This window comes from Ipomoea triloba, chromosome 14, assembly GCF_003576645.1.
Source record: "Ipomoea triloba cultivar NCNSP0323 chromosome 14, ASM357664v1".
NCBI classification, from domain to species: domain Eukaryota; kingdom Viridiplantae; phylum Streptophyta; class Magnoliopsida; order Solanales; family Convolvulaceae; genus Ipomoea; species Ipomoea triloba.
In genome coordinates, this window is record NC_044929.1 from 1,669,923 (window position 1) to 1,686,660 (window position 16,738).

The 16,738-nt window shown below is 34.6% G+C and overlaps 1 protein-coding gene across 1 annotated transcript; it reads right to left on the reverse strand.

The window, feature by feature from the left end:
* Positions 1 to 195: 195 nt before the first annotated feature.
* Positions 196 to 5,721, reverse strand: LOC116004834 (putative late blight resistance protein homolog R1A-3). The gene is made up of 4 exons (XM_031245007.1): positions 5,191 to 5,721; positions 3,626 to 4,065; positions 1,125 to 3,314; positions 196 to 409 (listed from the first exon to the last, which is right to left on the reverse strand). Exons 1-3 carry the CDS (start codon positions 5,579 to 5,581, stop codon positions 1,128 to 1,130), a joined length of 3,018 nt encoding a protein of 1,005 aa, XP_031100867.1. The 5' UTR covers positions 5,582 to 5,721; the 3' UTR covers positions 196 to 409; positions 1,125 to 1,127.
* Positions 5,722 to 16,738: the final 11,017 nt, after the last annotated feature.

Here is a 16,738-nt window from a genome sequence, read left to right on the forward strand (position 1 = left end):
CATAAGGACATTTTAGTCATTTTGTCGCTTCTTACATTTCAATTTCCTGAACTCCTATTTCTGCATACCAAATACTGTAATTTCAATTCCTACTTTATTCATTGAATTGCAATTCCACCTAATTACAATTATTTTCCCTCCTAATTCTCTCCTCCCAACCAAATGCCCTGTTAAACAAAAAAACGTAACACACAATGATAAAACCAATAAAAATTAATAAATAAAATCCCAATAGGAATCGCAGGACAGTGCAAAACAATCAACGTAACATCCAATATGTAGTCTGGAAACAGAACTGAAAAGCAGAAAGAAAATCTTTTAACACTCTACATACTGATCGAACTGGAATAATTAATACATTCCAGTTGGCCCTTCCTTTATTTATTTCAACAGGAAATTGATGGCATCTCTGTAGAAATCATATAATGAGAAAGTCAGGCCAGGCATGCATAAATTGTGCAATCAAGTTGGGAAAATAAATATATGGAAATACTAATGAAAAAATACCAATTTTGGTCCCACGACTATTAACAAAATGACAATTTTGGTCCACATGTTTCATTTCTACCAATTTTGGTCCCACGACTATTGTTTTAGTACCAATTTTCATCAACGACTATTGTTTTAGTGTCAAAATTTATTGCGCCGGTCACCATCCGTTTAAAACGTGCAAAAATCTAAAATTGTTAAGCGTATTTTCATCATTTTCAACTTAATATCTTTATTTGAGTATAAATAAATGGATTTAAGTCATAAAATCGATCAAAATTCACAGTTTTCCTCCTCATTTTACCTTAATTTGAGGAGGTGAATTGTGAATTGTGATCGATCTTATAGCTTAAATCTCTTTATTCATGCTCAAATTGGGATTTTGAGTTGAAAAGGACGAAAATACCTTAAAAAATTTTAGATTTCGGCACGTTTTAAACGGATGGGTGACTGGCGCGATGAACTTTAGCACTAAAACAGTAGTCGTGGGACCAAAATTGGTACTAAACAATAGTCGTGGGACCAAAATTGGTAGAAATGAAATGGACCAAAATTGTTATTTTGCTAATAGTCGTGGGACCAAAATTGGTATTTGCTCAAATACTAATTAAATTAAAGCAATTAATTAAACTCACTGGTCATGAAGGAGGATAGATAGAGAGCTGAAATCCACCACCCTTTTGATTGTGTATTTCACGAGCAGAATTAACGGCCTTTTTGTTTGTCAGAAATAATTCCATCATCTTAAGACTCTGAACTTCACAAAAGGCATATGGAACACCTTCAAGCATGGTGCAGTGTATGAGGATTAGACATTCTAGTACCGGAAAAGTCGCATTTGAAACTGCCCAAGATACTAAATCACTTCTTCCAATTTTCAAATATTGCAACCTTTTGAAAACCACATTGCTTAGATCACAGTACTCTCCTCTAAATGCATTGTCCTCCAACTTTAGGACCTCAAGCTCATCCAACCAACCCAATGTACTCAAGTCCTTCCATTCAAATGCTGTGTTCGACAGAGTCATCTTTCTTAACCTGGGTGGAAATTTTTCAGCACTAGGAAATCTGATCCGCAAAATGCCGTGGAGATCATTATTTATCAGCTTCAGATTTTCCAGGTGATGCAATTTTTGAAGATTGTCAAACAAACTCATTCCTCCCTTGCTTTCTAGAAGCCCAACTAAATTCCCACGAATTCCCAACTTTTGAAGATCCCGGGTCTTGTCGAAAATTTCCTCTGTGCAACTTGAAGGTGATATGGTACAAAGCGTCTTTAAGTCTATACTTCCTGAGCTTTTCATGCTATCTTTTGGAGAAGGAGCAGGCAGCTGCATGGAAGCGTTGCAGTACACATGCCTTAGTTTACGCATACTCCATATCTCTGCCTTAACTTCAAGACTATATTGTGTAGTGTTCAACACAAGTGTCTCCAAGTTCCAAAGATTATTGAAGAGCTTCGGGAGGATTTTTAATTCAGTTGATATTGCAAGGAATCTCAGATGGTAGAGGAGAAAGAATTCTTTTGGCAGCGAGCTGAATTTCATTAATTCAACATCCATCACCCTAAGAAGAGGAAAGGATTTTGGAATGGCTGCCAAGCACTCATTCGGAATATCTAGTTTTATGGAGCAAGATAAGAAAGAGCGGACGTGCTCATTAGATTGCCTGTTTCCTGACCTCAACAGCTCCAAAATGTTTGAGTGGACACAAATACGACGAGTGATATTGTTTATCTCAAATTTAGCTCCATCCATTTCCTGAAACAGGTTCTTTTTGGTAGCTTCAGTTCTACAAAACTCGTGCAATGTGTCATGAATGCGACACGTTTTTATTTGGCCATCTGCTCTTCTTTTTACAACCATCAGGAATTTCCTATCAACAAGATCTTCCAAATACTTCTGGGCCGTATGCTCTAAATCAGAGGTGTATCCACCCTCCATTAGTGGAATGAATCCTTCAGCTATCCACAAACTAATCAGTTTCCAGGCAGCGATTTCATGTCCTCTAGGAAAAGTTGCAAGGTACAGGAAGCAATCTTTCGAGTAAGATGGCAACTGATCATAACTCAACTTTACTAGGTCATTGTAAGTATGATTTTCTCGATTAATTACTTGGAAGGGATCTTCAGCTAGGCGTTTCCATTCACTAGCTGAGGAGTCCTTACTACGTAGGACACCAGCAATTACAACCACGGCAAGCGGTAGTCCATTGCATTTTTGTGCTATGTACCTACCAAGGTATTCTAAGTGAGGAGGACATCTTTCTGTACGAAAAACCTTCTTTTCTAATAACTCCCAACTTTCGTCGTTGCTCAAAAATGTTAGTTGGTGAGGGCTACCATTGGAATCAATGTGAGAAGCCACCCTTGCATTTTGAGTGGTCACCAATACTCTACTGCCTTTCCCATTCTTTGCAAAAGCAATCTTCAAGCACTCCCAATCTTGAACCGTCCATATGTCATCTATTACAACAAGATACTTTATATCCCTCAAAGATTCTCTTATTTTATCAGCTAAGTGCTCCTCAGACATATTATGTAAGTCTTCAGTTTTCTTGGTGAAGTTTCTCAAAATGTTTAGAAATATTTGCTTTCTATTACATGTTCTTGAAACATAAACCCAAAAGCGACCAACAAATTCGTACTCAATATCAAGATCCCTAAACACCATTTGGGTCAATGTGGTTTTGCCAAGACCAGCCATTCCCTCAATTGAAATGACTGTCAAGTCCTTTGATCCTCCTAAGAGACGATTCTTTATAATTTTCACCTCATTATCCAAGCCAACCACATCTTCTTCTTCCACCACTGCGGGTGTGAGAGCCTTTAACAATTCAAAAAAATAAAGTTAGCGAGGAAGCATTGACATTAATTTGTATAAATCAACTTCTTAAATGTTAACTGTATTACCCTCGAAATGTTCAAATTTCTTTAGCCTATCACCTCATATATAGCTAGATAGGTTTAAAAAATGTTCAATGAACAGAAATAAATATGATAATTATATAATCACAATAATTGTAGAAGTGCATGATCGATTTTATAGCTATGATGGGAAAAAAGTTGTAAAAGTATAGAGAGAGTATAGTGCAGATAGTGTTAAAAAATGACTAGAGTTAGTTGTGTAGGACATACCATCCTTTCTACAGCAGGGGCCCTGTAGGGGTTGGGATTATCTATGAGGTCTTGAAGATCTTGGGGGCAGTCTTGCCGGATTTTCCTAACTCTGCTTGTGAGTGCATGGATCCCTCTAGCATAATCTTTAACCTTGGCATAATAATCAAGTGTTTCCAAGCATCTCAATACTCCTTTGTCTTTATGCTTCTTCCTCTCCACGACGTAAATATCAATCATGTCTTCAGCATCGAATAGCACATTTCGGACTATTTCCAGCATATGCCTTAGGACAACATTGTCATTGGCACTCTGACTCTTAGACGCTTGCTTCAGATATGCGTTTAAGGCTGTGACCTCCGACACCAGTTCTTCGATCTCATCCTTTATCCCGATTATTAGCGACGCGTTTTCCTCGAATACTTGTACTAGCCGATCTACAAGCTGCTCCATAAATGTACCTGCCACAGCCATTATATTATAGAGTACTCTCTTTGGTAACCTTATTAGCTAATTTTGATTTATTTAACCACTATTAACTGTTTAATTTGGTTAAACAGTCAATACAAGTGTTTTGTTAATTAGCTTATTGTAACAATTTATCGTTCCGAAAGACTAAAATTTAAAAGCTTTTCGAATTATACTTTTAAATGTCATTTTGCATGCAATCAGTTATCAACTAGCTAGCTAATAGTTAATTTACTAAACATCTTTCTACAATAGCTATCAACTAGTCAAATCTACAAATCCAATCAGCTAATAAGTATTTGCCAAATACCTCATAGTAGTAAATTTTTATTCTTTTTTTACAAATTAAGTCATACATACCATCCTCTTTAGGGCAAATTTTATTGTAGACCATGGTCCAAAACAGTGCCGTTTCTTTTAATTAAAAGAAACGTCACTCGTTCCGTATAATTACTTCTGTTTGTATAACGTATTCAGTTTCATTTTATATACATATTATAATTTCATTTCGTCACAATTAAAGTATCATTTTGTTTCAATTACAGTTTCATTAGACATTATACACTCAATATGTGATACCTGTTATCGAATTTCATTTTATACACACTATAGTCTTATTATAACACTGTTAAAGTATAATTCTAATTCAATTAATACGGTTTCATTAGACAATATACACTCAAATATGTAAAATTGTTATACAATTTCATTTTATATACACTGTAGTTTCTTTACAACACAACTAAAATATTATTTTGATATAACTACAGTTTCATTTGACAATATATACTCAATATGTGAGAAATGTTATCCAATTTAATTTTATACATATCGTAGTTCCATTTCAACACAACTAAAGTATCATTTCAATTCAACTATAATTTTATTTGATAATATATAGTCAATATATGAGAAATATTATTCAATTTCATTTTAAATACACTTTAGTTTCATAGCATATAAAAAATACAAAATTTTTGTTAAATAAAATTATCGCCCGTTTCTTATTTAAAGAAAGTAAAGAAACGGCACTGTTTTTTAAGATAATAGTTCACACAGCCATGATCCACCTTATAACAATTATCATCTTTATTAGTCTTTAGAGCGGGTTGACGTACCTCCTCTATCGGGCTTATATATGAGGGCCTGAAAAGCTTGGGCGTGGTCTTGCTGAATTTGTTTAACCTTGCCTCTGATGCTTTGGATCTCTTTAGCAAAACCCAAACTAAATATCCCTTTGACTGTATGTTTCCTCTTCTCCATACTGTACTTACAGATTGCGTCTTCCGCATCACTTACCACGTTTAGGATCTTGTCCACCACATCTTTTAGGACATGGTTGGCACTCTCATGCTCCGACGCTTTCTTGAGATTAGCCTTGAGCAATTTGAGGTCGTCCACCAGATTGAATATCTCATCCTTGATCCCCAATACCAACCATGTATTTTCCTCTGCTACTTGTACTAGCCGATCTAGAAGCTCCCCTATAAATGCATCCGCGACGTCCATGGCTCAGATCTTTAATTTGGCCTACACTCAACTGCCGGCTGAGGATTTGAGGTGAAGTATGAACTTCAGATTCATACTCTCGATCTTGAGTTTACTCTCTGTAAGATGTCTACAACTGACAAGTGCGTGAATTATTGGATGGACCAACTTATTCTTATTAAATATTGACTTCATAGTTTAAAGTGAACAGTGCCGGCCTGGCCCTGCCCACTTTTATTAAACGAAAAAACAAAGGTGAATTATTAAAGCAGGTCATTTTTTTAAAATGTCTTTTTAGAGTTAGACAGTTGGACCCACAGTAGTTATATCGTGGATCATGGTAAAAAAAAGCAACTGTTTCTTCAAGTAAAGAAACGACTGCCATCACATCTTAACGGAGTCCCGTAAATGAAATTATAGTTTATCTCAAATAATACTGCCTCACATTTGTTTTTATATTATCAAATGAAACTGGAGTTATATCGAAATGAAATTGTAGTTGTGTTGAAAGGAAACTACAATGTATATAAAATGAAACTGAATAACAGTTTCACATATTTGAGTGTATATTGTCCAATTAAACTATAGTTATATCGAAATGATACTGTATTTATGTTTTAATGAAACTATAATGTATATAAAATGAAACTGAATGACAATTTTTACATATTTGACTGTATAATGTTGAATAAAACTGTAGTTGTGTTGAAAGAAAATTGAAGTGTATATAAAATGAATTACTGAATAACAGTTTCACATACGACGTCGATTAATAGCAATTAACCGATTCTGTATGTTAATTTTTTATTTTAAAAAAAATTATACATCGGTTAATAGCATTTAAGTATTACATTTGCATATTGACCCGACATGCCTCACAAATAAGGATCCATGAGACGGTCTCATACAAATGTGGTCCTTAAATGGTATATTATTAACTTTTTTAATGATAAATGTAATACTTTTATATTTTGATGTAATAGTATTACTTTTTTCATCAAAAGTATTATATTTTCCTAAGTAATGTTGCACTTATAAAGGAAAACTAGTTTTACACGTGCTGCTAGTTTTTTTTTTTTTTCTCTCTCTCAAAGCCCCAACTTCGTTTGCTCCAAAGCACCTACCCTGCAAATGGGTGCGGCCGGCCGACGCTCTGATGAAGCGTTGAGCCGGCAGTGCCATTAATCGTTGTCTATTCTCTGGCTAATTTAGGGTACGTGTCAGACCTCAGATCATCTCCTTCGATCATTTTCAGAGAAGGCCGGCTTGAGAGTCTCTCCAGATCTGACAGGTTTCTGCCCTATTTTTTCATTTATTTTGCTCTTTCTTTAGGATTTCTCTTTGCTATCCCTTTGTTTCTTTAACAAGTTTGTTTCCCCTCGTTTCTCTGACGAGTTCTGTTTTCTTCTCGTTTCTTTGTCGAGTTCTTCTCATAAGTGTGGAATGATAAAAATTTTCTTACCAAAGTCTGTTTTGGCTATATTTGACCAGATCACTAGTGATATTAAATAAGCATTATTAAGTCCTTTCAACGACTTCAGCTTTAAATTTAAGAGACAGTTTGCGACTCAAGTTTTTTCTAAAGCATTGATAGGGAATTTGTTTCTATGTGCTAACTGTAATGAATGTTCTGTCATTCCATCGATCTGTATTATATTGTAAACATTTTAACTTATGATTTAATGAATCGCTCTTTTTATTTTCTTTTTAAAAAAAAACTTTTTGAAGAGTTGACTTAGCTTGTGATTGGGGCTTCAATTCACATCAAGGCACATGAACAGCAGAGAAAAGTCTAACAATGAAGGGCTACCAACAACCAAATTTTTGGCATCATTTGCTTGGATCCATTTTTATATCATTGTCATTATTGTTGTGCTCATTTCTTTATAGAGGACCAATGAACTAGGCATTTAAATAAGACTAAAACTGACAGCTATTATTGTTTTTTTTTTTGTTTTTTTTTTATTTTTTTATGTTAGTTGTTTTTATTTAAGGATCTTTGTCACACTGGTTATCTATTCATTTATTTGTTAACATGCCATCAGGAATATTATTTTGAGGGCTAGTGTCCCATTAGTACTAGCCTACTTTTATTCCCGATTTCATTTATCAATAGGGTTTTATGATGGGCTCCAAGGAATTGTAATTCGCATCTAGTTTACTATTTTGCCCACCTAATTAATGAACGCAAATTTTATTGTGGATCGCGGTCCACAATGGATTATGGTCTATGTATCAAAACGTCGTTTTGATTAATGAAAACAAACGGTTGAAACGTCTTCGTTCCGTGTGCCGTTAACTTCCATTTCAACATAACTGCAGTTCCCTAGGGTTTAGACCTCTTCAAAAATTGCAACAAAAATGCTTAAATATGGAACAGTACAGAGCTCCATGGCCACCTCCACGGGCTGTGTGGGTGGCTATGGAGGTGTCGCGATTCTGAGCTAAACAGTGGAGACACATGACCACCTCCACAGGCCGTATGGGTGGCCGTGGGGTGGTTCTTGCTTTGCTCTTTGCTCATTTTCACGCTCCACTGCCCCTTATCCTTCCTTGAGTGGGGTCCATTGTGGACAATTGCACCTATGAACACAAAACACACAAACGAGTCTCAATTTTCAGTCAAGTATAGACACTTTGTATAAAAAATAGATAAAATAAGGAGCGAAAAATGGTTTAGAATTAGAGATATCAATAGATAAAGGATCATGTGAAACAATTGACTTAGGTGAGAAATATGATGAAATTATATCCGTAGATTGAGCCTAGACCAAGGGTCCAAATTGAAAATTTTTTTTTTAAATGCGGTGGCATTATTGTAATTTTGTGTAAGTAAGTTAATTTTTTTGCCTTCCCGTGCACATTGTTAAGCCATACAATGCACATTGTTCCTTTCTCCAGTGCACATTGTTATGCCATACATTGCACATTGTTTCTTCTTCTAGAGCACATTGTTGTACCTTAGAGTGCACATTATTTCTTCTTTTAGAGCACATTGTTGTGCCTTCTAGAGCATTTTTTAAAGTGTAGATGACTAACTTTTTTTTTTTTTTTAAAGATCAATTAATCTTGATCACTAATTACTAATTTGAGTTGAATATTGTTTGTTTGTTTATTATTTATGGTCTTTATGATTTGTGTTTAAGATCCTATATTAAATTTAATTTTTTCAATAACTGTTTCACATCTTTGTGTCCCCAGTGTGCATTTTTTGCCTTCTAGTGCACATTGTTGAAGTTCGTATGTGGCAATTTTTTTTGATCTAAGGCTGAGAGATTCTATCTCACTTCTCACCTGCGGTTTTCTTCTCACTCGAACCCCGTCATATATATATATATATATATATATATATATATATATATATATATATATATATATATATATATATATAACACCTATGATTTAAGGCACGACAATGTGTGCTTTAGAAGGCATAACAATGTACTCTGGATGACATAACGATGTGCTCGAGGGGAAGAGACAATGTGCACTGGAAGACAAAAAAAAATAACTTACGCAAAATTTAATGTCACTATATTTTTTTAAGTTGATTCAGTCTAACGTTGATCTAAACTGAATCAAGGGATGAGATTAAATTCTATTTCTCACCTAAAGTTTTTTTTTCACTTGATATATATATGTATACACACGCACGAACACTTAAGCGTTAAAAACTAACAAGCTATAAATGATTTTTCCTACAACATCACAAGTTTAACCTTTTGTTGTTCACTTAAATGTACAAATATTTCAAAAGGAAAACTTTATAAATGTCTATTCAACCCCCTATTCAATATAATAGTGCCCAACCATCATCAAACTTCAATTTGCTCATTCTTAAATGAATACACAAAACAAAATCAGTGGATTCATTAACGCTCCGGGCTATTACCGATCAAGATCAATTACTAATTAAATGGGCATATATATTGACTTTTTCAAGTGTTGACTTAGCTTGTGATTGGGGCTTCAATTCACATCAAGGCACATGAACGGCAGAGAAAAGTCTAAGAATGAACTTGACATTTAAATAAGACTTAGCTTGTGATTGGGGATCCAGTTTTATATCTTTGCCATTATTGCATGTTGTGCTCATTTCTGTATAGAGGACCAATGCACTTGGCATTTAAATAAGACTAAAACTGACTAGTTTTACGTTGTTTTTATTTTTGCAAAACTTTATCAGATCAACAACGTATGTATACAGATGGACGAAAAGTAAAAATATAATGTTTACACTTTACATGCATTATATATAACTCTCTACATGCATCTTAAGGACTGGGCACCCCTCAAACATATATCATTTGCATTTCCTATTTCTTCACAGTAGAGAGAGAGAGAGATATCGAGCAATGGCGATAGTGTTTGACAAAGCGGTGGAGGATGTGGCAACCAAGGTGGTAAACAAATTTGTCCAAACTGTAGCAGCCAATATGGAGCTGGTTAGTGGCATAGGTTCTGCAATTGCAGATCTCACCTCCGACATCGAAACGTTTAACGCCAGGCTGGTCGATGTTTCCAAGAACCAACATGCCAGCGAACTCCAAGTCCTGAGAGTAGCGGTGAAAAAATTCCGAAGTGTTGTGGATGAAGCCCAGGATGCGGTTGCCAAGTACATTGCTCTCAACAAGAAGCACGAACACAATGGAGTTGCAAAATGTTTCGATAAACTTCCAGTTCCAGTTTGCGGAAACATCAATGTCTGTGCAAAAGAGATCCAGTCCATTAGGGGAAAGATGAATAAGCTTCTCCAAACCCATGAAAAAGATCTTATATCCTACATGAACTACCGGAGCATGGGGCAAGATAATGATATGCAACCTCTCCAGGTACCACAAAACCTATTTCTAAATTATTATTTTTCAAATTATTTGTTTCAGCAATTACACTACATGATCACATCATCATATTTCGTTACATCAATAATGGTGTTGATGCGTATGTTGTTAGTAGTGGAGTTATTTAGCGGTTTTTGAGGAGTTTTTGTAAGTGTGATTAGGAAAGAGAAAATAAGAGGATAGGAAGAAAAAAGAAAAAAACTCTAATTAAAAAAATATAATAATAAAATAAACACATGTAATGCATTTGTTACTCCATTCTAACTTTTTTTTTTCTTTGGGACCACAAATAACTCTGAAGATCTCCACCTTTCTCTCTCTTATTTTCTCTATGCTCCATGTGACATTTAATCTGACATAAACTCCAAAAAAACTTCTGATAGGAATGCTCTTAGACATAATAATTTTATGACAAGCTTTCATTTCTGTGCCATTTACGTGTTGTAGTAGCTCTACTCAAGCAGTCAAGCTTCATGGCACAAGCATGGTTTTTTTTTTGGGTTTTTTTTTTTTTTTTTTTCTCCAAAAGTTCAATGTCCATATTCACTTTCTTTCCATTTGTCAAAATATTTCTTATTTTCTTGGTAGGTCCATAGGGAATTTTGTTTACAAAAATATTCCTAAAGTTATTACAAAAATATTCTATAAAATAAAATCAACTTCACTTTTTATAACCTTTTTTCACATTGGTCATTCAGTAACAGCACGTTTGGTTCACGGAATGAATTTGGAGGGAATAGGAATACTATTCCATAAGGAATGGAATAGGTAAGGAATAGAATAGAAATTGTATTATAGTGTTTGGTTCGCTGAAGGAATAGACTTGGGAATTGTATTCCAGCGTTTGGTTGGTTAAAGGAATAGAAATGGAATATATATTTAAAAGACATAAATGCCCTTGTACAAAAAAAAATTTATTATTATTATTATTATTATTATTATTAGTATTATTATAATTATAATTATTAGTATTATTATTATTATAAATTATTTGTAAAAAAAAAAAGGAGAAATTTAGAAGAATACATTGAAGAAAATTTTCAAAGCTGATGAACCTGGTTCATCTAATGCTGCTGATTCTAAGTTCAATTAATGTTCATCAACAAGTTTGAATGGTGGCATCACACTATTCATATTCTAATATTATTAGTATTATGTAATAATAAAATAAAACTTATAATAATATTAATAACAATAATAAGAAAAACATACTAATAATAATAATAATAATAATAATAATAATAATACAAAAACAAAATTATATATAAAATAAATTTTTTTAAAACATTAATCGGAATTTTTGATCCCACATCGGTAACTCAGGAAGAGGAGCTCATTTGAGCTCCTCTATATAAGAGAAGCATTGCTTCTCTTTTGAAATTAACAATAGGATGAGGAAGTCATAAAGAGCCAAAAACTCCTTCATTTAAAGAGCTTTAATTGCTCTTAGTTACAAGTTTTTTTTTTTTTTTAATAATATAGGAGCGTTTTGGAAAAAGATAAAGATCTATCTTTTTCCAAAACGCCATAGGGTAAAATTGGAAATAATAACATTAGGCTATTCCTGATAACTCAGGAATAGCCTAATACCTAGGGTGACCCTAGGAATCTCTATTCCCCTTGCAAGGGGAATAGGTCATTCCTAGGAACCATGTTCTTGGGAATAGGAGGTTTTACCAAACAGCGGAATAGGCCTATTACTGGGAATGCCATTCCATTCTAGGCCTATTCCGCAAACCAAACGTGCCATAAAAGTCATTGGTCCCCCCCCCCCCCCCCCCCCCCCCCCCCCCCCCCCCCCCCCCCCCCCCCCCCCCCCCCCCCCCCCCCCCCCCCCCCCCCCGCAACTATCATTATCCATAGACTCGTCATATGGGACTCGTTCACTAATAATCGATAAGCACTATGTGTATATATAGCCAATCAATTCAAAATACATTCCAAGGATTTTTTTTTTAATCTATTTTTATTTTCTTTAATTTGGTGTTGATACTTCTCTGCTTTTGCTAGATATCCTACCCTTTCAAGTATTGTTAGGAAGGTTTTATATATTTTCACAACTCGTAAGAAATCTTATTGAGTTTTTTTTTTTAAATTTTTTTTAATGAGTGCATTATCAAATTCATCCACTCAACTAGGAGAATGCAAATACACTTTAACCCATCCCAACACAAATTAGAAGTTCACCCCTCTCAAAATTATTATACTCAAAATGTACACTTTAAATCTCTTTTCTAGCTATTTTCCAACATTTTGTAAACACAAAAATTACATTTTGATCATAGAATCTAATTTTTTTTAATACTATAACTTAGCATCTGCCTATCAATTAAAATTATTCCTAAAACCATTATTTCAGAAGACATTCTCTTCTTACCAAAAAAAAAAAAAAAAGAAGACATTCTCTTCTTCCTTGTAATTTTTCCTTATAAATGAATTTGAAGATATGTTTTACTCCGGCCCCGTAGCACTTGATTAGTATCATTGTTTAATTATTTTTGTGTTTTTAATTTATTGATTTAACTGTTAATGCTCAGCCAATTGTGGAGGAAGGTAAAGCAACGGGCTTTGAAGATGAAGTGAATACTCTAAGAACTCGTCTCATGGGGCCATCCAATAATTTTATTGTCATTCCAATTGTGGGGATGCCTGGGACCGGGAAAACTACGTTGGCTTACCAAATCTTTCACAGCACAAACAAACTGAACACGTTTGTCCATACCATGTGGCTTCATGTTTCACAAAGCTTTGACAGAAAACAGAGGTACATTGACATGTTATGTGAAATTACCAACCGTCCGAGAGATGAATATTCCCAAATAGATGAGAATCAGTTGGCAGCGAAAATAAAGGATCATTTAAAGGATAAGAAATACTTCATTGTGTTGGATGATATATGGGAAAAAAATGACTGGGACTCTTTAGTTGCGACACTACTGCCTAAAAACTCTCAAGGAAGCAGAGTTTTGGTGACCACCCGATTCGACAAAGTGGTTGATTCTGATGAGGAACCGCATATTCTAGAACCATTAGACCCTGAGGTGAGTTGGAAGATCCTGGAAAAGATTGTTTTTGGAAAAGACGGATGTCCGAAGAATGACTCAACGTTGAAAACCCTGGGAATGGATATAGCAAAAAGATGCAAAGGACTGCCACTTTCTCTTGTAATGGTGGGTGGCATCCTAAGTAAAAGTAGAGCTCATGCTTACTGGAAACGTGTGGCTGGAAATCCTTTTCAAGAAATTAATAAAAAAGATCAAAGCTACCGCAAAGTAGTAAGGTTGAGTTATGACCATTTGCCTCATGAGAAGTTGAGAAATTGCTTCCTATATTTTGCATCTTTTCCCATGGGACAAGAGATTGGTGCTGCGAAGTTGATTCGTTTGTGGATTGCTGAAGAATTCATTCCGACAATAGATGAATGGGGATATGGTTTAGACTTGGAAATTGAAGCTGAAAATTATTTGAAAGATCTTGTTGATAGAAATCTAGTGATACCAATGAAAAGAAGTGTAGATGGTCAAATCAAAACATGCCGCATTCATGACTCATTGCACGAGTTTTGCAAAACTGAGGCGGCAAAGAATAATCTCTTCCACATAATAGATCGGGAACAAAAATTAGATGCAACTACTATTTCATCCCATCGTCGTCGTCTTTGTTTCCACTCATCATCATCTTCCACTGCCAAGATATTTGATGTGGAGGAAGACGACCCATCTTTTTTGTTCCTCAATTGCTACAACAAAATGAAGAAGAAGAGTCCATATCCATCTGGTCATGAACATGTCCACTCTTTGTTGTTGTCTTCCTCACAAAAGAGTGATATTGATTTGAAACAAGAGGAGCTGATAGCTATCCCGAATGCCTTTCCACTTCTTAGGGTGTTGGACATTCAATCCTTCAAGCTTAGCTTCCAGCTACCTAATGAGCTCTTTAGCCTGAATTTTCTCAAGTATCTTGCTATCACAACAAATGTCAATCTCCTCCCCAAGGCATTCAAAAATCTTTGTGAGCTGCAGACTCTAGTGATCAAAACCACAGAAGGGACAGTACTAGAAATCAATGGAGGCATATGGAATATGGAAAAGTTAAGGCATGTGCAAACCAAAAATGCCTCCATTCAATTACCTTCTCCTCAAAAGAGATGGAAAAATAAGAATGGAAAAACAAATATCCGCACATTGTCTTCAATATCACCAACAAGTTGCCAGAAAGAGATCTTCAGCAAGACTCCCCATCTCAAAAAATTGGGTGTTCGTGGGAATTTAGCCGAGCTTTTGGAAGAAAAGCAAGAAATCTGTTTGTTCAACAATCTTCAAATGCTAAACTACCTTGAAAACTTGAAGTTGTATGGCCAGGATGAGAATGCATTAAAGGTTTCGATGTTGGACAAGTTTGCACATAGGCTAAGAAAGTTGACCTTTTACAAAACCTTCTTTGAATGGGATGACATGAGAATATTGGGATCACTAGAAGAGCTGGAGGTACTCAAGTTGGATGAAAATGCTTTCAGAGGGAAGCAATGGGATCTAAAAAGTGATGTTGTTTTCAATCAACTCCAATATTTGCGCATTGGAAGGACTAACTTAGAAACCTGGACAACTATGGAGAATAGCTTTCCAGTTTTAGAAAATCTAATCCTCAGTAACTGCACCAGTCTAGAAGCAATCCCAATTGCATTTGCTAAAGTACACAGCCTAAAGATGATAGAATTGTTTCACATGAGTGAAAATGCAACCAATTCTGCAAGATATGTAGCTGAGCAAAGACGTGACAAGGAAAACGTCAAGGAATTGGACCTCAAAATCACCCCTCTTCCGCAAAAAGAAACGGTAATTTTCTACCTCCTTTGCTTGAGTATTATTATTTTTTTTTGTAGTAAAAACCCTAAAAAAATTGTTTTTGAAAATTTTGCAATAGTAGACAGCACAAATAACAGATTAAATTGTCTCTAAGTTTTTCCATCTATTGGGTTCACATAACAGTAAGGACACCTATAGCGTATTATTATTTTCATTTTTCTATTTTCTTTTTCAAACTTTTCTCATTTTTTCCATCATAAAAATGGTAAAAAAAGAAACAGAAAATTGCTCATCAACATATATTTTACATATTATTTTTGAAGTAATAAGCATAAAGTTATTTGAAATTTGACTTTTTTTTTTCTTATTCATGTAGAATTGTACAAATATTACTGATAAGTGAAAATAATATTGAGTGATGCACCGGGTTGAATTGGTGAAATCTAGCTTTTATTTTGAATAAGATTATGTGATAGTTTTTAGTCTTAATTCATATGATATGAATAAAATTTAGAACTGACAGGTCAGCTAATACAAAGTATTTCATATATTTGGGAGCAAAGTATTTCATATTTGAACCCTATTATGACGTGTTTGGGGAGTTGATAATTTCGTTTGAGATGGGTTAACTCTTCCATTAGGTCAAATGATCTCTTCTATTCATTACCTCTTCTTTTGAACTAAAAGTACACACCAGGCAATATCCTCTGGCATTCTAAGTAGTCTACGGTACTATACGGTTAATGCATATTTGACAATTTGACTAGCATAGTGAATTTTAATTTTCAGCCATAGTTTTTTCCTTTACAAAATTTATATAAATATAAAATTACATTTTTAATTTGTAGAGAATCTAATTTCTTAATACATATGTGAGCATCATCAAATTTTATAAGTTATTCTTTGAAAATTTTAAGGGCAAATAAATTCAATAGTGTACTTGAAAAAGGTAGCGATTTATCATTATTGTTTCATCATAACCTTTAACTTTGCAATTTTGAATGAAGGCTTTGGTGGTGCAAGAAGACATTGTGGTGGGCTTTGATAATGTGGTGAAAATTATAAAGGATCGTCTCACAGGAGGATCGTTTGACCTGACATTCATCTCCATAGTAGGAATGGCTGGACTTGGTAAATCCACAATGGCTAAAATGGTGTTTAATGATCTTGAGCTTCATTATGAGTTTTTCACTCGCATATGGATTGATGTTTCGAGAACTTTTAGTAGAAGGAAAGTATTCTTGGACATTATAAGCCACTTCATAAGAGAAACAAAAGATTATATAAATGTTTCGGAAGAATTTTTAGCAGAAAGAATAAAGATGTACTTGGAGGGTGGAAAGTATTTTATTGTGATGGATGATGTATGGAGAGTGGAAGATTGGGATTGTTTGAAGATTGTTTTTCCAAACAATATGAAAGGTAGTAGAGTATTGGTAACCACTCGACATAAAGGTTTAGCTTTACATGCTGATTCTGCCAATAACCCTCACCCTCTGAAATTTTTGAACGATGATGAAAGTTGGTTATTA